At 46.0% G+C, this 19,744-nt stretch overlaps 1 protein-coding gene across 1 annotated transcript in view; it reads left to right on the forward strand.

The window, feature by feature from the left end:
• The window catches only part of LOC144142729 (uncharacterized), a 46,415-nt gene extending 31,807 nt beyond the window's left edge, over positions 1–14,608 (forward strand). Inside the window, exons 9-14 of the mRNA XM_077674405.1 lie at positions 350–499; positions 2,094–2,305; positions 3,513–3,619; positions 8,272–8,387; positions 10,389–10,544; positions 14,121–14,608. Of these exons, the coding sequence (XP_077530531.1) occupies positions 350–499; positions 2,094–2,305; positions 3,513–3,619; positions 8,272–8,387; positions 10,389–10,544; positions 14,121–14,220 (841 nt within the window). The 3' untranslated portion in view covers positions 14,221–14,608. The remainder of the gene's footprint in view (positions 1–349; positions 500–2,093; positions 2,306–3,512; positions 3,620–8,271; positions 8,388–10,388; positions 10,545–14,120) is intronic.
• Positions 14,609–19,744: the final 5,136 nt, after the last annotated feature.

Here is a 19,744-nt window from a genome sequence, read left to right on the forward strand (position 1 = left end):
TCGCGTTAAGCAGCCGAGGTCGATCCGATTGCACGGCGCGGTCGAAGCCGTGTGGATTGGATTTGGAGAGGAATGCAAGGATGTGCAATCTTGGGCAGAAAAGGCATGACAACAGCGATGGTTGAACACCGCGGAAATAAATGCCCGTATCAGAAACGACTTGAGAGCACAATTGCAGGGTGGTAAACTGTCCCGAGAAGAGACAGGTGCTCGCTTCTGGTTTGGTTTGTTTTGGGTTGGACTTGATTTTGGAGAGCTGCTTTGCTCTTTCCCCCGTTGCTGTCTTTTCGACAGAGGGGTGGTTGATTTACATCGCCCCCTTCGCCTTTGTGGCTTGCCTCATTAACAGGGACCCTGGCAAGGAGCTCTTTGACGACGTCGACCCTGAGCTGGACCTCACCGCCGGCATCGGCATCGAGGCCATCCTGGAGCGCCTCGACGATGCCAATGTCGAGGAGAGCCTCTACTGGAGCGTCCACCAGCTCCCCAAGGCTCTGCAGTGAGTGTTGTGAACAAAAACCGAGGAAGGGTTGAAGAGGGAAAGTTTCACTCGGTACTAGCGTGGGGACTGTTCCTTGTAAAAATATTTGTGTGTGTAGGGTTTAAAAGAAAAGGAGGTGACAAATTTGATGGGTGTCATGCCGAAATGATTTGGCCTGTTCCGACGAGTGAGTCGTCAATTGGTGCATGAAAGGGGCCCTGAATGCAAAACTCAAATTTGGTTCATTAAGAAACACTGCTTTGTCCCAATGACAATGACGGCAAGTTTGTCACAAACTTCGAACAAGTGATGGAGATATTTAGAACAGGTGAAGCAGCAGTGACTTCTCAGCCGCTTGGCTATGTCTCTACGATGTCGCAGAATTGTTCTTCTTTGCTTGCTGCTTACTGACCAAAACCAACTCGAAGGAAGATGACAGGGCAATTTTAGCGGGGCCTCCAGTTCCGCTTGGTCATATCACTTGAGTGCTAACACGCAGTTGAAACGCTGCTAACTGTTTTAGTGCTCGCCTGTATTTACGTCACTGTATAGTGCAAAATTTGAAAGTTTTTTAGAATCTTTTTTTCGGTAACTTTTTCTTCAGTAACTTTTGGTGCATCACAGTTTCGCACCATAAGGAAATGCTAATAATGATGGGTCCAACGGCCTCCAAATATCAATATCGGACTGCTTACATTGCCGCAGAGAACATGTCTTCCTGGCAGTGCACTTGTTCATTGCACAGCCGAGTACGGCATGCTTATGCATGATCCAACAATTCTGTAGTTTTTCGTCCTGTAGGAAAATGCTGTTAGCCCGTTGCGGTTTGTTGTTGGGCCCTGCCCAACAACACGCCCGTAGCGGTCTGCGGTCGGACACTGCCTGACAGAGGGGTGTTTGGGATCAAATTTCGTGATTTTTTTTTCACTGAAATGCGTGCACACTCTCTGTAAACATGATGCACCATCTCTTGAGGGATAGTGGGTGCTATTTTTGTGTACATAATGTGCCATCTGTAGCAGAATAAGTGAACTTTTTTCTTCATGCAGCACAGTGTTCAGCACGGCCCTTCTGGAGCCCAGAACCTTGTCAGTTGGGCAGTGTTCGCTGAGAAGCACGACCCCTTTCTCAGCGCGTGCGTTTTATGCTGGTGCATTTAGAGAAAGAGGTGGTGACTGTATAGTGAAGAGCCTCCATCATATAGTGATGACAGTGATTCAGCAGAAGTGACTGCTCAAATATCGGTAAAGGAGTTGCGTGCAAAGTGCAGTAGAAAAAATAAATACCCTGCGAGTTTTTCTTGCACAGTTCGTGTTTTTCTATGTGGTGCCAGAAGCTGGCAAAATAGTTTCGAAGTATGAAGGCAGCCTGTTGAAGTACAGCCAGCCTGTTTTGGAGTATGAAGGCCCATGGGCCTTCATACTTCAAAGCAGGCTGGCTGTACTGCCCCTGATCCGATGTCTTCTCAGCAGTCCATTTGTGTTAGTGGCGAAGCTCACCTTAAAGGGGCTCGCTGTACAGCTGAGTACAGTGTGTGTACACATAATCCAACCATTCCGTTCCCACTTGGTGTTTCCTGCACATTTCCTCTCTGTCTCTCCTCGATCTGCAGGGAGAAATGGCAGCTGCGAATAGTCGAAGCCGTGCCACACAAGGCCGTCTTCACGTTCGCCGGCGACCTGCTGGAAGTTGCCGTGGCGTTGGGAGAGTTTGTCGAGGATCCCGGAGCTTGCACGGACGAGGCCGTGAAGGACGCGGTGTCTGGGAAAGTCCGACGACGGACCAAGCGCCTCGCAGCAGTTGGCCTACGCGTCTGCCGCAACGGTAGGTGGATGTTTGCTGCATGGCTCGCCTTGGCAGAGTGTGCTGTGTTGCGTTGCTGGTGCCGCTAAACTTCGAACTTTGCTCGGGGGGGAAACTTGCCACTGGTCGGCTGTGGAATTCTTGTCCTCCTTGGAGGGCTACTTGCTGTGGTGGCTCAGCGGCCAAGACTCTATGTTACGGAGGTTGAGGTCCGAGTTTGTGATCCAGTTGTAAACTTTGTTTCTTTTCCTTTCTTCGCCAAACTTGCTTCTTTATGACTTATTTCTGCGAAACTTAAGCAAAACCATCTCTTATTCCAGCTGTATTTGTGTACCTTGTCTGCTGTGCCTTGTATAACAGCTTCCTGTGCCTTTGTCAAGCTGTTCAAGCAGCTTTTAGCCGGTTGATTCTGGGAGAAGTAAACCTGAATTGAATTAAAATGTGCCCTGTTTTTGGTGGTGGCAGTGTTTGTGATGTTTTTGCACATGCCCTAAACCTTTTAAGTTAACTTCAACCTTTTTGCAGCCGCACAAAAGCTCCCCTAGTTAGTGCATTGCAAACTCAACCAAAGCTTCCAGTATTGTGGGAAAGAGCTCTTGAAGGATGTCTATTGCAGTTGACATGACCATTGTTGTGTTTTAGCAGAGCTGGACGCTACAAAGAGTAAGCACTAGTGAAGATGAGGCTGACGACACTGTGGGTAAAAAATACACACGCTACTAAGTTCATCCTCATGTGTAGGCTTGTGTGGTTGTGAATTTTAGGAAAACAAGCAAAAAAAAAAGCTTTGTGCTTAAAATGAAATTTTTACCTGCCTGAAGACCTCATGAGCATCCATATTGATAAATTCAATAAAGCTTGCACTACCCGTTTTATTTTTTTGTCTATATGGCTATGGAGGTCTATGATTTAAAAAAAAAATACGCTGAAAACGTTTTCTTTGCAATAAATAAGTCGAATGAAAATGGGCTAAGCCCTTTATTATCACATATAAAACTCAATCTTTTCTACTCGTGGCCGGTGCCAATGCCCAGGCATCGGTTAGTTGTAAGTGCGTGCAGTGCACTAGGCAAGGTGGCTTGTTTGAGTGCTTGTACATTTTTTTCCTGGCTTGTTTGTGGTCATGTTTTGTCTGTTCAAGACTCCCCCCCCCCCCCCCCCCCCCCCCCCCCCCCCCCCTTCCCAAAAAAGTGCAACTTCTTTGGTTTTCCCTTTCTGAACCTTCCAGCAAAGTGTGGGCCCTTCAGCAAATTCCTGTGCCGTCGCCTGATCCAGCAGTACAGGTCGGGCGAGCTGCTTGTCCAGCGGTACCCCACCACAGACCTCTTGGGGGAGGTCAGTCTGGCGTGGCTTCTTGAGCCACTCGCTTCTTCTTAGCACAGCACTGCAGCTAAGCTGTCCGTGAATTTTGCTTCTCTGTCAGTAAAAACCCCGCTCGAGGGCAAGTTGCCTTGCGGCTGTTGTGAATGCTCGGCAGGAAAACAGCTGCAAACCTTGCTTTATAAAAACTCGTCCCCCAAAGTTACATGCCAATTGGCCGCCAATACCATGGAGTTTCTCAATATCACCTAGAGCGGACAGTGTCGCTGCGATCGCACGCCACCATGGGAATTGTGGGTACTGTGGGAATCTGATTGGCAGCAAGTGGCTAGTGCAAAGGGCTATGGATTAGGCTTCTCGGCTCTGAAGTGCTTGTTCGTTCTGTTTTCGGTGTGATTTTCCGTTTTCGGGATGCCAATTTTTGGCATTCAATGGCTATCACAGATATGTCTAAATTATAGCGTGATTAGCACTTAACGCATGTGCTGGCATTAGTGGCGAGTTTCTTAAGGGGTGACCCCATGCAGTGACGGTGGCAAGCGACACCGAAAACATAACTCAAAAGGTACAACAGCAGAGTGTACTGGGTGACAGCGACGAGCGAAAAAAATTAATACACTGCCACCAGTGTCCTCTGTCGTCGTCACTCGTTGTTGCAGTTCACTGTATAACCGCTGCCACTCGCTTGTGGGCTGCTTCTGGCCGGCAAAAAGTGAGCTAGGGTCCCAGTGGTGAGTTATACTGCTTAATACCCCTGTCACACGGGCACTTTCAATCGCGATTGAAGTGAATCGCGATCGAGTTTTCGAGCGCGCTCGGCGTACTGCCGCTGCTACACAGCACGTTTCAATCGCGATTGAGAAGTTGCACTGGTTGCGCTCTTTTTCTCCAGATGGCGGTAACCATGTACTTGCGGCCGGCGTCTGGTAACTTCGCGCGGTCGTAGGTATACGTAACTATGTAAATATTACCTCACGCTTATTTGGGTCAAGTTATTTGACACAATTTGTGGCGTTAGTTGAAGTTGTCACATTCGGTGCCATTACTGAGCGGGGACGAGAGTATCGCCGCTTTCGTTCGATCGCGCTTGGAAGCCTCGATCGCGCTTGAGAAACCAGGATTGAGTTCGAGCGGGATCGAGCTCGATCGCGATTGAAACTGCCGTGTAGCAGGTGCCCGATCCGGATTGAGCTCGATCCGGATCGACGCAATCGCGATTGAAAGTGCCCGTGTGACAGGGGTATAACTCTTTCGCTACCGCCGGAAAATCGACTAATTTTAGGGGTCCAAGAAAACATTTTTTTTCCTGCTAAAAAATTGGTTAGGCACTAATTGCAGGAACACAAAATACAGATTATTTAACGGCCTTTCCAATAACACCAGTTTTTTAAAGGTTTTTTATTATCATAGTTGTAAAAAAAATATCAAAATCAATATTTTTGTCAAGTTGTCGAAAAAATGATAAAAAATGAGTTGTGTTTATCAAACCACCAGTAGTAGAAAAAAATTAGAATATACATTTTGTAGGGAAACATTGCAAAAACACGCCCTAGAAAAAATGTCGACTTGCGTGGAACAGTTTGTCAGATATAAAAAAAAATGTTAGCATGCACGGTGCTCGTGTCATGCAGTGAAGCCCAACCTCCAATTCAAAATGTGCAATTTCGGGTGGTTTCCTGGAATAAACCTGGCGGTTTGTCATTATCAGAGGCACCAGTTTGCCCCCACATAACGTAAAAACATCATGTCAATGGCTGACTTTTCATTTACAGCGAGCACAATATTTGGGACTAGCACGCGATGCAGAAAAAAAACATGCACAAAGTTGAAAACGGAACGCCGTGGCTGATGCTTGTTGTCGTTCATGGCCAGTTATCTCTCAAAACATAAAGCTGAGCTTTATTATCGTCTTCTTACTCGCAATTGTAGCCTTGCTCGCAAAAATGAGGTACGATGAGCTAGAATCGTGTCCTGCGATCTTTGGCCAAGTAGCAGTTGCGCGATGAAAAAGATCAGCACAATGAGCCTCCTCTATTGCAGCGCCACCTAACATTTTTTAAATGAGACAGTACAAAAACGTATCAGAGACTCTGTCCGAATAGACAGTTCAACTAAGCCGCAACATTAGACACCCGGATATACCCTCGCATGGATTATTACTGCCAGAGCGCGAACCTGACGATTGAAAATCATTTGCTAGTTCCCCATTCACGCCCTGATAGCAAAAAACAAGCGCTGGTGCAGAGTAATTACGAGTTGCACGCATTCTTCGTTGGTAGCAGTGACGTGCGATGACCACGCCCCATTTCCACACCCAGGTGATTCAAAAGCGTGTCAAAAATTCCGTTTCTGTAGCAAAAATGAAAACAAAAGTGATTTTGAAAGGCCATTTTCTGATCTAACTCCGAAGAGCTTTACTTGTTCGAGAAATGCCTGGAACGCTATGAAAAGGCGCTCCCAAAAGTATCGATCAAATTGATCGATTTTGATAGGCGCGGTAGCGAAAGATTTAATAGCGCTTGCCGCCGCCCGCACCACAGCCACTAAACAAGCTGCGATAGCCCACACTATCCATTTTCTGCACACGTTCAGTTGCGATTTTCGCGTCACTCGTCGCCACCGCTGCATTTACTTACCCCTTGAGGCATGCACTGCCTTGGGCAGGTGCAATGAGGCAACATACATAGCTACTCGACAAGCCAGCATTTATTTGCCATTTAAAGCATTCATGCAATTTTATAATGCTTTGCGCGCGTGCTTGAAGACTTACTTGCGGTAATAGGCTTCGCCTCTAAGTTTTATATCTGCTTGGACAAAACAAATAAATGCGACGTCATTACATCATTCTTGCATCTCTATGTTGCATCTTCTTCGCCTGCTAAAACGCGTAGCATACGGTAATAATACTGTATTGAGAGGAAGCAAGAACACAGTTTAAGACAATCTAAACAATTTTTTTTTCAGCTAAATATTACAAAAAAAATTATTGAAAACCTCACCCAATTTGGAGTATGTAATAATTTGAAAAATATATCCGGGACGGCCTGCTGTATCTGGCGGCACGAGCCAAAGGCAGGACTTCTGCTTTTTTTTCCCTTCGTAACCCCCAAGTTTGTTTCGCAACATAAGACGTCTAACACAGTGTCTTATACAAAATAAAATGTGTTAACAGCAGCACTTTTGGCAGCAATTTTTTAAGACAAAAACTCAATTTGCGTAGCCACAAAGTGGTTGCCGGCCATGCCACGCCGGACTTCCGGCCGAACTACACACTATGGCGGCACCCATGGAAGTGTAGAGCGCTTTCGCCGAATCCCGTTGACGTTAACGCCAGATTCCGCTCTAGGTGAGCTAGTGAGAAACTCTATGGCTAATGCGACTCTATCGTTATGCTGAACTTCATTTACTGGTCGTTAGTAGTTATTCCACAGTGGAGTTGTAAACACCTTCACATGGCGGTCTATGGGAAGAGTATGGTTACGGAAAATGGATGCGAGTGTTGTTTTCTTGAAGCTATCCCAAAACAAATTGCATGCCGATTTGCCACTAAGACGACTCTATCATTATGCCCAGTTTCTGTCACTTGTGTTGATTGGTTTGTTTGCAGTGAGGTTGTAAACGTTGCAGAATTTTCGTCTGCTGTCAATACAGGGAGAGTGGTTATGGAAAACAGCTGTAACTCTTGCTTTTCCAAGCTGTCACAAAACAAATTGTGTGAGAAGTGGCCGCTAAGACGACCATAACATTACAGGCATAGGTATAGTGAGAAAAGCTTTGGTTCGGCCTTTATAGCATTGGCTCTATCCAATCTGTGCTGTTTTCTGTCAGTATCTGCCTGAATTGGTTTTGTAAGTGTGATGTTTGACGAGGTTCTGAATAAAAAAGAAGAAGAAGCATGATTGGTGATGGCTTAACATTTTTTGCCACGCATTTATGTCTACATTGTGGAACTTGATAGTGGGTTAGGACATCTTTGAAATAGGCTGCAAGTAGCTTGACAGGTTAATTGTCACAAGCGTTGAGTTTAGAAATGTGCGAGATGGACATTGCTGTAATGAGCGAGTGAAACTGGGCAAACTTGGTTTGCGTGACTAGCTTGTGAGTTTTAAGAAGAAACTGTTTGCAGTTTTCCAGTAGTAGTGAAACATGCAGTTCTCGCTTTTTAGTTTCCTCAATTGGCATCCTGTCGACACCTCTTGGATGGAGCTTCGGCACTGGGAATATTTGTAAACACTGGTACAAAGACTGCACTTAAATTTTTCCCGCTTTGCCACGGCTCATGTGGTGCTTGGCATCATGTTCCATATACGCACCGTTATTTCAGGTTCTGCCAGCTCTTGTGCACTAACAGCACTCAATAATTTTGCGGCACCCACATTCTGGGGGGCAGTTCGGTAAAGCAAAATAAGCAAAGTGCGGACGGCAGTTGCCTTCAGTGCATCCACCACCACTGCGAGCCCACCAATGCTGCTCACTGGCTGGCTTTGCTCTGCGAGGCAAGAAGACGGCTGTTGTTTTGCAACGCAGTTCCAACCTGCCTCCTTCTCTGTTTGAGATATTCCCGAGGAGCTCCGGGTTGGGTTGTGCGGCCCTGCCTGGGGTGTGCGTTGACGCTATTTCCCCTGAAAGTGGCGTTTCTTTCCCCCTCTCCCTTTTCTTGGTGGCAGATGCTGGGCGAGGTGGGCGGACACTTCGTGTGGCACCGGGACCTGAGCCACGACATCAGGCGGGCCACTTGCGGCCCGGGCAGGTTCTACGTCTACACCTTCAGCAATGACTCCGTGTGAGTTAAATGGAGGAGGAGGAAGGAGGCCGTGCGCTCCTTTTGAAAAGAGGGGAGCTCTGGTGGGCTGCACTTGTTTGTTTATCTCTGAGGGAGAATGGGAAAAAGGTGTCGCCACTTGAGGAAAAACATGCCGTCACTGCAGCTTTTATGGCTTCTTTGGTCCTTTCTTTCATTGCGAGCACAAATATGCTGGAAAGCAGTGCAGTGAGGGAGGGGACTGTGAAAAAAAGCAAACACTCGCGTTTGTCTTTTTCACAGTCCCGTCTTCATGCTGTGTGCCACTATGTTCCCTTCATACCAACTACCCAACGTAGCACCGCAGGAAAGATGTCCTGTCAGCTTCATTGTAGCTGGATTTGACTGTTCCAGGGGCCTACAATGCCTGGCATGGTGACCACGTGGCTAAACGTGTGGTTGCTCCGCACAGTATGGCTGCACTTTAAATGAGGAAGGGACTGGCACTTGTGTACTGTAGAGTGTGTATAGGTGGTATTCATTGAAAAGTTTAGCTGTCAATTCCTTCACTTGGCAACAGTGGAAATGGCCACGGACACGGCGCCGCTTGCGCCACAGGAGGAAAAAAAAAAGCACACATCGTCTGCTCTGTTTCAACCCAATTCTCAACGGTGGTGTCAACAACAGAGATGTTATTAATCGCACTCACATTGGACTCGAGGCAATACTTTGCGTTCGGTAGGGTTGAGTTTGGAACGTCCAACCCAAATCGTGTGCTTAGCACGGACAAGTGCTGTCATACCGCTGAGCCCCACGTAGCCAGGGACGTCGCACTCACATGGTTGCCTGCATGCATACCTCGCCAGTGAATACAAGCTATACTGCCAAGCACCCTTCAATTACCACTAATCCCGCCCCCCCCAATTGTAAAACTGTTTTCATGTAGTCCAAGGGCAGGTTCGGCGGGTTAAATGCAGGCGGGCATGGACAGAATCTGTGAAATTGCTTCTAGTAAATGGAGAAGCCAGTTTCGGAGCGCACGTCTTTTACAGTGGAGCTGTTATAGGCTAGGTTGACGAAAGCTGCGTTGCATCTATTGGGTTGCATCGACAAAGAACCATACGTGCTTGCTCCACTCTGAGCTAGTGTGAGGTGCTCTGTAGCTCTCAGTCTAACGTGGGTATCTTGAAATAAACAAAAAATGGCAGTGAAATTGGCTGCCAAGATGATTTCTTCATTACGCCGTGTTTCATTTAGCTGTTGGAGCAGGTTACTTCACTGTGCAGTAGACGTAGCAGCATTCCTGTCTGCTGCCAATCTGCGTGCCAGCCTTCTACCGAGGGAGTATGTTTACAGGAGACGGCTCTAAGTCGTGTCTACTATCCTGAACAAACAAATTGCGGCAGAATTAATTTAGAGTTACGATATTTTCCCAATTCTAAGCTACTCCCGTACTCTCGTGGAAAAAAGTTTGGAAAAAAAGTTTCCGCGCGAATCTAAGCGCACCCCCTTTTCTAAGCGACCATTCTAAAATGAATTTTAGACACGTGGAAGCGGGCCCCGAGTTGACGTTGTGGTCAAGTAATTTATGGAGTTTTATGATGACACATTACTTCCACAGAACAGAAAATGAACATAAAGCGGCGGCCGAAGTGGCACAACGGACGCGAATGGTAGTGAGGGGTACTGATTTCCTACGTAAATGGTGGGTTCACTGTCGGTACCTGTTTTTCTTTGGAATGCTTGCCAAAATAAAACATTATTCCTTGCACCGGTCTCGTCAAGATACGGCTGCGAAAAAAAGAGGCAACGAAGGGGGGTTTACGTTTTTCGAATCTAAGCACCCGCCTCAACTTGGCCATTGTGGTCATGGAAAAAGGGGTGTGCTTAGAATAGAGTAAATATGGTACCTACCAGGAAGTCACGTGAATGTGACTTCATTCCGTCAACATATAGGAAGTCACCATACATGAGTATAGCTGTCCACCAATAGAGCTTTGCAGTGTTGGAACGGCTGTGAACATTTCTTCCCCTCTCACCCAGGCTGTCGATCGAGGTGTCCCAGCCGGATAGGCTCGTCTGGTTCCACATGGACCTGCCCATAGACCTCGACGCCTACCCGCACAAGGAGATTCTGCCGTCGTCGCGGCCCTACTCGGGTCCAGTGCTTGATCCTGGCGACGAGTATATCACCATCCGGTGAGGGCTCTGCTTCTTGCGTTAGCAGGGAAGCATCTCCAAACTAGAGGAGGAGGTCACATTATCACGTTGGGTGTGTGCTGCACAGGACACCAAAAAAGTAAACAAAAAGAGCCTACAACTGAAACTTGATTTTCGAGTCTATGCCACAGGCTTCATACTAATCAATATATAATGGAGGAAAAACATTCGCTGCGATTGTGTTCTGTCATAGATGCTGCCAATAGTGGCTAGCAACATTTCTCTCCTACTTGGCTTTGCTAGCCCCGCGACTTTTTTGCTTTTGAAAACTAAAACGACAAAAAAGGGTAACGTTTTTCTTCCTCGTGAAGCTTATAAATAATTCCCGAGAAGTAAATCTCTCGGAGCTTTATTTTTCTATCGATGACACAAGTTTAATCTTTTGCAATGATGTGCTTTTTGCGCAGCCACGGACAGCTTCTGAGCTTGTTAGTGAGCTGTGCCAGGGAAAAGTGGGACGTTGCTACCCGGTGCATGACGGAACACTCGCTGAACCACTGATCGCCTGGAAAGGGGGGCCAGATTTCCCTCTAGTATATTTAGCAGGGACTCTGTGGCCCATGCATCTAGCAGGGGTGAAACAGCTGCACCGTTTGCACCATTGAGTGCCAAATTTGTTTACTTGCGCCATCCTGTGCCGCACCGCCCCTGTTGCTCCAAACTTTGTTTCACAGCGCCGTCCTGTGCCACAGAGCCCAAATTGAGCCACAAGATGCCGCTGGGATGTTCCGTGCCCAAAAACTTTGCTGAAACATTGCGTTTTCGGTTTCATGAAGGCCTTTGGGGTTTCCATTTCATCAAAGCTATGAGCGGCAATGGAAGTTGGCTTTGGCTTAGCTGTAAGGCCGCAGGTGCTAGGCGCCGCCTTCCCATTCCGTTTGGACTTATTTGTGCTGCATTTGCACGGTTGTGTTTGCTGGTGCCAACCACTGCACCACAATCAATGGAAAATAACCAAAAAGTGAGTGAGGTGCTTTTGTGTCCCTTCACAGACAGATACAAAACAGAATAATATTCGCGTGAAATCGTCGTCAGCATCATCACCATCATATTCAAAGTGAACTTAAATTTAGTCGACCATGTTTGACGAGCTACGTGTATTGCACAAAAGGGGTCTTCGACGCTTTGCCTTTGTTGCGAGGTAATTACGCATTTTCACCTGTGAACTTTCGGCTTAGCATTTCTTATATGGTCCAGCGTTATTAAGCCTTCTAGCACGCTCTCGTTACGTAGTGTATGGGTTATGTTCATCGACTTTGGCAACTCCGTGACGAGCAAAGAAAAAGCTGTGTTCTGCTTTGAAAGGACTGAAACTGCTGTTCGATAGAAAAAATGCAAGCGAACGCCTTATTTTACCGAATGTCGCCATGAGTTCGCTCAACACTTCCGTCTAGCGGACACGAAGCGAATGGCGGGCTGTCGATCCCCTTCGACTCTGCACATGAGCTTTACCCTTTGAACGGTGTTGTGATGTGGGGGCATTCACTGGGGCTCTTGAAGATAGAAAACAACGCATATTCTAAATTTCAAAAGCTCAATGTTAACCTAAAAGGAGGAGTAAAGTAGCAACTGCAAGCCCAGGCAGTGCTGGAAGATCACCGGCACTATAATGTGTTTTCGTAACTGAATAAACAATGTTTTAAAGACGATAGTCTTTCTTGGGCTACTTAAATGCAGATATTTTGGTCCGTCTGTCTGTCAGTGACTCGATTCAGCCACCCGGCCAAAGTGAAACAGAAGCTGTGTCTTATGTACTCGCACCCAAATCCTGTCAACATTGTTAAACAAGAACAAGACATTACGCAAACATAAGGCAGAAAATCAATACAGTAAAATCTCGATGATAGGATTCTGGGTGATTTGAATTTCTGGATGATATGAATTTCTCTCAACTCCCGGCGAAATTGCATTGTTTGCAATGGGCAAAATTTCGGTTGTTGCGAATGGACCTACGTGGCCTGGTGGATGATATGAACGAGCCGGCGAGGTGCCCGAATGCAGAGCAAGCAAGCGACAACGACGTATGGGCTCTCTCTCCCCTCTTTGTCACTCTTTCTCGAGGAACGGCTGGGCTGTTGTTTTCAGCTCGCAAAAACAGGTGTGCTAACCCCGCCGCGGAACCACGCGCACGTTGCACGCGGCGCAGCCAGTGACGGAAACATGGCGGCGGCTTCGACCGCTCGAGCGACTGCTTCTGACTACTCGCTAAACTGCCGCACAAGGCACACACGAAGTTGCTTGTGCGGTAAAGGAGCTGATAATGCGGGCGAAAATGGCACTATAAAACGTTAGCCGCGCTGCTAGTGAAAGCGCAGATGAAATATCTGCCGGAGTGGTAAGCCTAGCATCTCCGAAGAAGCCAGCTGGCTGTTTTGAGCACTTCAAAGCTCCTTCCACTGCCATGCGCATTGCAGTGCGTCATTTTCTGACCGAGGCAAAAGCCACCACGGGCGCAAAATCGTTGACATGGGTGTGGAAAAATCACATGCGCAACACCGACATGCACAAATTGTGCGAAAAAAACGGGCCATGCGGTTCACGCCTTGGCTGTTGCGGCGTGTAGTGAGCTAGGGCACCGCGAGTGAGGAGACGAATGTGAAGTTTTGCGCGCTCCAGAAAGGACTTCTCGGCGACATGGAGGCTAAAAAAGCAGAAATTTCTTCAAAGTAAGAAAAGAAATAAACGAAAACTTTTTTTTTAGTGCTCAGTTTTTTGGTCTGTGTTGGTTCGTACAAATTTCGGATGATACGAATATTTTTTCGCGGTACCGCAAGATTCGTATCATCGAGATTTCACTGTACATGAGTGATATTTGCAGTGTTCCTTTATTAAAAAATTCACGGATGCTTGGCTTTTGCAATAGCTAATGAACTGCTACGTCAAACTGCAGAAAACCATCGCCTGCTGTTGCCAGCGCTACTATAGCTCCTGGCGGCCGTTCAGAAATCAGACAGCAACAGCAATGAAAGGGTCCACTAGATGGTTCTGCGTTCCACTTAGAAAGCTGGTGGAGTGGGGCGACGTGGTTCTATAAACATCTTAGTAGGGTGCCTCGATTCACACGCGTCTCTGCCGTACGGCAGCACTGGCATCGAGGCACCAGACTTGGAGCAGTGGAATGCGGTAAATTTAAATGGACTTGAGCAAACCTCTGGCGTGTTCATCTTGGGAGGAACGAGACGGGAGGGGAACAAACAGCATCAGAGTTGAGGGGGAAACAGAAGGGAGGCATTTACTTGGCAGGGGTGCCAGTCGACTATCGTCTTTTGTCGGCATTTGCAACGAAAAGAGCAGATACGGGGCCTTTCTTTTTTTATTTTTTTTTTTCCCTCTGCTGTTTCCATAACCTTCGTGGAAAAAACAATTTTGTCACACTTGATCTGCTTTTGCGTACATCACAAGTAGCCTTTTCCAAACTGGTGCTTTGGTTGCCCTCTGTACGTCCCATTTGCACTAAACCATTATTGGAGGGCGGAGAGTAGTAGATTCCTTTAATAAGCGAGGTGATAATCATTTGCCTTTCCAGTTGTAAAAGAGTCAATTGTTCCCTTGCAGGACGGAAAAGCTGCGTCGGATAACAGCCCGCGTTGCTCCGGGTCCACAATACCTTGCACGCATGGTTGACGAACTCGACGCATTCATCAACAAGCGGTGACTTTGCGAACAAGGAGTCGACAAGAGGGAACAAGGAGGCGAGAACTGACAGTGCTTGTGCTTGTGCAAATGAACACTGCACCCTGTGCACCCGCATACACTACTTTTCACCGAACAGTGTGTGTGCCTGTGCGACTTGTGTGCCTTTTGTACATCGGAACATTTGTGCCGACAGGTCTGCCACCTCGGATGAGAGCTTGCTTTGTATTTTTTTTTAGCATGTACAAGCCTTGCCTGGGCCCAGTGACGTCTCTATGAAGTGCATTTTTATTTTTGTACGTATTTTATCTTGCGGACGATTATGCGCCTTTAGTTTAGATGTAATCGGCTTCCTAGACGTCTGACGTTCGTCTCTGGTTTTAAGCGTCGTGTAAGCCAGGAAACAAAATTGCAAACGGACAGCAACTGTAGGCGCTTCGGTCAGAGTAACGACTCGCAATTCTGCGGTACAATGTGCATTCTTTTTATAACAGGCATTGCCGCAAACTTTCACTAGAACACAAACGCCGCTATTTCGCCGCGATTTAAATTCTTGTAAAAAGCCTATTTAAGTAAAGAAAGGTGTCCAAATGCGGCATCGAATGTGGACCGTGTCTCTTATTTTACTGCCTGTTTTGGTTCTGCCATGCCGCTGTACATACAAACTAAATCGCGTGACATTTTGCACCTGTATATTGGTCATATTAACTAGTATATTCACCTGTGTATAGCATATGTGTGTTGTTTTAATAAACTTCAGCGCTGCTCTTTGGCTGGGCATTGCTTGCAGCGAAATGAAACAACTGCTCGCAGAATTTTTGACAGAAGATTGTGTAAAGCAAATTACAAGATGCATACATTCAGAAGCAGTTCAGGCAAACATAAAAACACTCAATGATGCGTAAATAAGAAGCTCAAAGGAAGTTCCCATGCTAGTAAGTGAATGTGTACTTGTAGATGTGTTGCCTGATTGTGTCTGTGCATTGTGTGTCAAATTGATGACAGTGCATGCTTTGAAACTGGTGAGTAGAGGGGTCAGATGTTGATGGCGAACAAACTGGAGTTACTTTATTTTTAGTACAGCAATGCTGTTCTTAGCGCTTTTATTTGCTTACAACTGTATTAATATGGTCACATGTATCATGCATGAATTGGTTCCTTTCATTTCTTTTTAATGAAGCACCATTTGTGCAAGCCAGACATCACTCCAAGGAGTGTTCATAAACACTTTTGTAATTAAAGCTCTTCAATTATTTCATCGTACAGTGGTGTCTCCTTTTGCTTGGTGTGTGTGTGTGTGCGTGCGTGCGTGCGCGTGCGCTCTTTACATTGCCCTAGTATTCTCTCGTAACTCCTTCGACTGCAGATTGTTGTGGAACGAATCAAAGCGAATATTTAGCGATTTCCAATAAGATAACTTAAATTTGCCATTTTTCAAGCATGCTCGAGTAACTATAGCCTGTTAAAAGATAGAAGGGTCGCTTAAATGTGTTAGGAAAATTTTTCTGCGACTTATAGAAATGCCATACTGCAGCTCTTGTGTTCACTTGTAATACTTTATTTGATATGGGGGCGACTTTCAAGCTACGTGCTGACCACCAGTGTCTTGGTGTTACATTCTGACGAGCTACGATTGACACATTTCTCTTCGAAGGAAATATACACGGCAGTTTCTCGTATACTGTCATGCGAGTTCCTGGATGGAGAATGTGTATAGGACAATGCTAGGTGGAAAATATTGGCCACATTTGTGAACCCTCCCCTGTGTGCCTCCATAGCATGATGGTAATGTGCCCCCCTCCCTCCCTCCTTACACTAATTTGTGTTATTTTATTTTTTAAACGCTCTAATTGTGCTTCAGATCGATGTAAGAATATTAAATGCAATATCACATGCAATGGTATTGAATATGTTTTCCACGGAGTACTGGCTTTAAAGGAAGGGCACGTCCCGACTAACGAAGGTATAAAGAGTCGAGACCAAAATTAACCCAAGTGGCTGACAATAAGCCAAAGTGGGTGATGACATTATGTGCAGGGTCTCTGGGCAGCTTCCAGAGTGCCGCAGTGTCAACGCAGTCTTCTAAAAAGAAATGCAATTTATCTCAGTGTCTAGGAGCGCAGAGCTATGAAAGTTTACTGTTTTCCTAATGTCTCATAACGAGAAAAGAAAATGCGGGGGGGGGGGGGGGGGGGGGGGACGATGTCGGTACGCAGTTTTGTGCTTTCTTATGTAGAGAATGTTGATTAGGGCAGCCTGAGTGTGACCGCGGTTACAGGATGCAAAAAGAGAAGCATACAAAAAAATGCGCACCAATCCATCTTGTAAAGGTGGTTGGAAAGGGCAGCTCTAAACGACACCCACAACGATTACCCATGCGACGTCACTTGAATTCACACACGGGGCTCTACAAAGAGCGCAACCAGAGACAAGTGGAACTGCACTTCCCACACCCTTTTTTACTTCAAAGAGACATTCTTCGCTAAGGTTAGATCGATGCGTGATCCATGAACGGTGGCTGGTTGGGTTGTATTGGTGAAGCACATGAGTAGAAACTCTTCTTTCATAAAATGAAAGGAAGCTCAAACCCAGTGTTGGGCGATCTCGCTTCTCCATTTCTGCCACCGCCGACAAGCGCGATGCCACGCGTGTGCGTGAGCTTCCTTTAATTTTTTCCCAACTCCTAGCGCATGTGCAAGGCATGCAAACGGCTGTTACACGTGCCGGCGCGAGAGGTCGCGTGACGCTATCACGTGCCATTCAGCGAGAACGCGAGGGGTAAACGTGCAGATGTGTCGGTGAGTGCACTGTCTGTCTCCCCCATCTCCACCTGGGCTCGTAGCTCAATCGGTAAGACAACGGGCTCTCGCTCCGTTTCTCTATTAGTTCCAGGTTCAATTCCTGGCAGTGCCAGTGACTTCTTTTATGTGTTTGCGGGAGTTTTCTGTTGATACCAACGATCTCAAAAGAACCCTTGGGGGGTACAGGTAAAAAGCTTTGCTTTAAAAGAACAACTTCTCTGTGCAACCAGCTGTGCACTGCCGGACCCCAGGCCCCGCACTCCTGAATTTGATCTTTGTTTTACTCTGTTACATTCATCTTTTCCTTATAGGATATAATTTTTGATATCTCTATGAGCAAAGTACGAGGGTGTAGTTGACTTGTGCCAATCTCAAGATCAAAGGAGCTCCCCAAAAGCCCCCCCCTCTAGTGGATTAGCCGCACGTCACAGCAGCACTGCAGGAAAGATTCCACCACCGCTAGCGGAGAATGCCAATGCATGCTTTCGAACTTCTAAATACTTGGAAGATTTATTACAAATTTTTAACATCCAATATTCATTTCAAAGCTGAATTTAATTTTTTGTTATTCACTTCAATACTCGGAAGTTTCTACAATTCCCCCACCCTTGCTGGTAGTCTGTGTAAACATTTGCTTTCTTCTATTCTGCTGTTTGTCTGGTTTTTTATTATTATTTTTTTTTTCAATTAAAAAAACCACACTCCTCCGTTTCTATGTTTTGTGACATGACTGACTGCGGATAGGAGGAATGTATGGGCTCTTTTTATCGGAGACCTGATCCTTGTCTTAGCAGGTTACTCCGCTAATACAGGCAAACTTTTAGCGTTCAGACTCCATAAACTTGCTGCAACAGAAAGCCCATGATCCAACATTTCTAATTTAGAGAGGGGCAAATGTGTGTACAAGTTTCTACTAGTACTACCTAGACTCCAATCTGTGCAAATTGCTTCAGGAATAGACAAGGAAAGGCTTATTCAAAGTTCTGCACAACGATTCTGGCACTATTTTTTATGATGCTGGCATAAGTATGGAACTTTTGGTGCGCATGTTCGGGCTTGGTGCAAGCTCACTGCTGTACAAGGGCAAATTTAAACAAGTGAACATCACCTTCGCCCATCTCTCGAAACTTTGCCAAAATTCTGACGGACTTAATGCTAATAAGCCGAAACTTGAGACTGGTTTGACATCTGCTTCGGTTGTACTATTCTCCTCAAGCTTGCCATTAGCAGATCAAGTGATCTGCCCTTTCTCTTTTTGCCTCGATTCTCTCCAACAGAAGCAAGTAGCCGAATATGAGCTTTCAGCTGCTATTCAATAGGTGAGGGCTTTGGCATGTGTGGTGCAGTGGCAATTCAAAGAGTGGTGCTGCATTTTGTTCATGTTAGCTAGCTTGAAAGTTTTTGTGGACCATGACAGCATTGATGACCAACACTGCAAGATATTTATCGTTAGTTTATTTAGATAACAGTGGCTAGTTAGTATATTTAGGTAACCAGCTAGTGTAAACTGCCCTGGTTTGGTGAAGTTAACCACAGGGAATCCTTTCATGAGGTTCTTTATTGGTACATAGCGTTTCACTCCATGCTGAAAGTGGTGTACTGTGACACAAGAGGTGCGCCCACTTGCATTTGCTGTGCCTAAATTTTCCGAAAGTTGCGCACATGAAAAAAAATATTGAACTTCATTTTTTAACCTAGAGAAAAAAGAAACAGCCTCTAAGCAGTTTAGCCATATCTCAATGGTATTGAAGATCGAGTTGCCACTATCAACAATAAAAAAAAATTTTTCAGTAAACTTTTTTTTTTTTTTTTTGACGGCACTACTGCAAGACATGGGGTCACACTACACAGCTTATTTTACTAAACCTGGATCTCTTCCCATATTTTTTCCGAACCTCTAGTTTTCTGCTTTTATTTGATGTAAGCTTGCTGAAGCCTGCCTGGAGTTCTGAAAGCTTGAGGTCATATTAGAGCCGAGCGAACGCTGAACTGAGAAGTGCTTGACCAGTTGTCGAAAATCTGCGCAATTCAACCCTGCAAACGTGGATATGACCAGCAGAGCTGTTTGTGGGTCCCGAGTGTTGGTTGTCCCACAGCATGTGGGGGGAAGCCTGTTTACAAAGTCCAAGATTCTACCAATCTCCTTAAGGTCAGCTTCACCACTAAACACCATTGCATTGCTGGGAAGAGATGCAATAAATGCGGAAACCCTTCTAACTTATTTCACGCAACATGGGCCTGCCCTATCATCTGGCCTTCAAGAAACAACCCCACAAATACGGTCGCGCTATGGGAGGCAGCTCTGGCCAGCTTCAACTTCGGGATTCAGGACTTAATTCTTCGAGCCCGGAGAGGAGCAGAAGAGTCTGGGGCCCTGGAAGGAGGGCACCACCCCTAAGACAATCGCGCCACCTGCTTTTTTCCTAATAATAAACGTTTCATCTCTCTCTCCAGGGGCAATATTGCCACTTTTGGTTCACGTAGAAAAAAAAAAAAAAAAACAATTTGAATTTTTTTTTCTTTTTTCCTACTATTTCATATCCTTTTATTAACCCTGTTCTTATCCCAGAAGAGTTGCACTAAGAATGCGGTGCTGCGAAATAAATTTTGCAAGTGTGTATTACCTACTTTCCAGATTTGCAGTCGATTTCACTTCCCACTCCATTCTTTCAAAATGTTTTCCATTCATTTAGTATTCAGAGAACAAGCAGGCTTCTTTCTGCCAATCTAGGATTGTGATTCCAT

Source organism: Haemaphysalis longicornis, unplaced genomic scaffold (genome assembly GCF_048455015.1).
Source record: "Haemaphysalis longicornis isolate Haplotype H1 unplaced genomic scaffold, Haemaphysalis longicornis Haplotype H1 scaffold_6, whole genome shotgun sequence".
Classification (NCBI taxonomy): Eukaryota; Metazoa; Arthropoda; class Arachnida; order Ixodida; family Ixodidae; genus Haemaphysalis; species Haemaphysalis longicornis.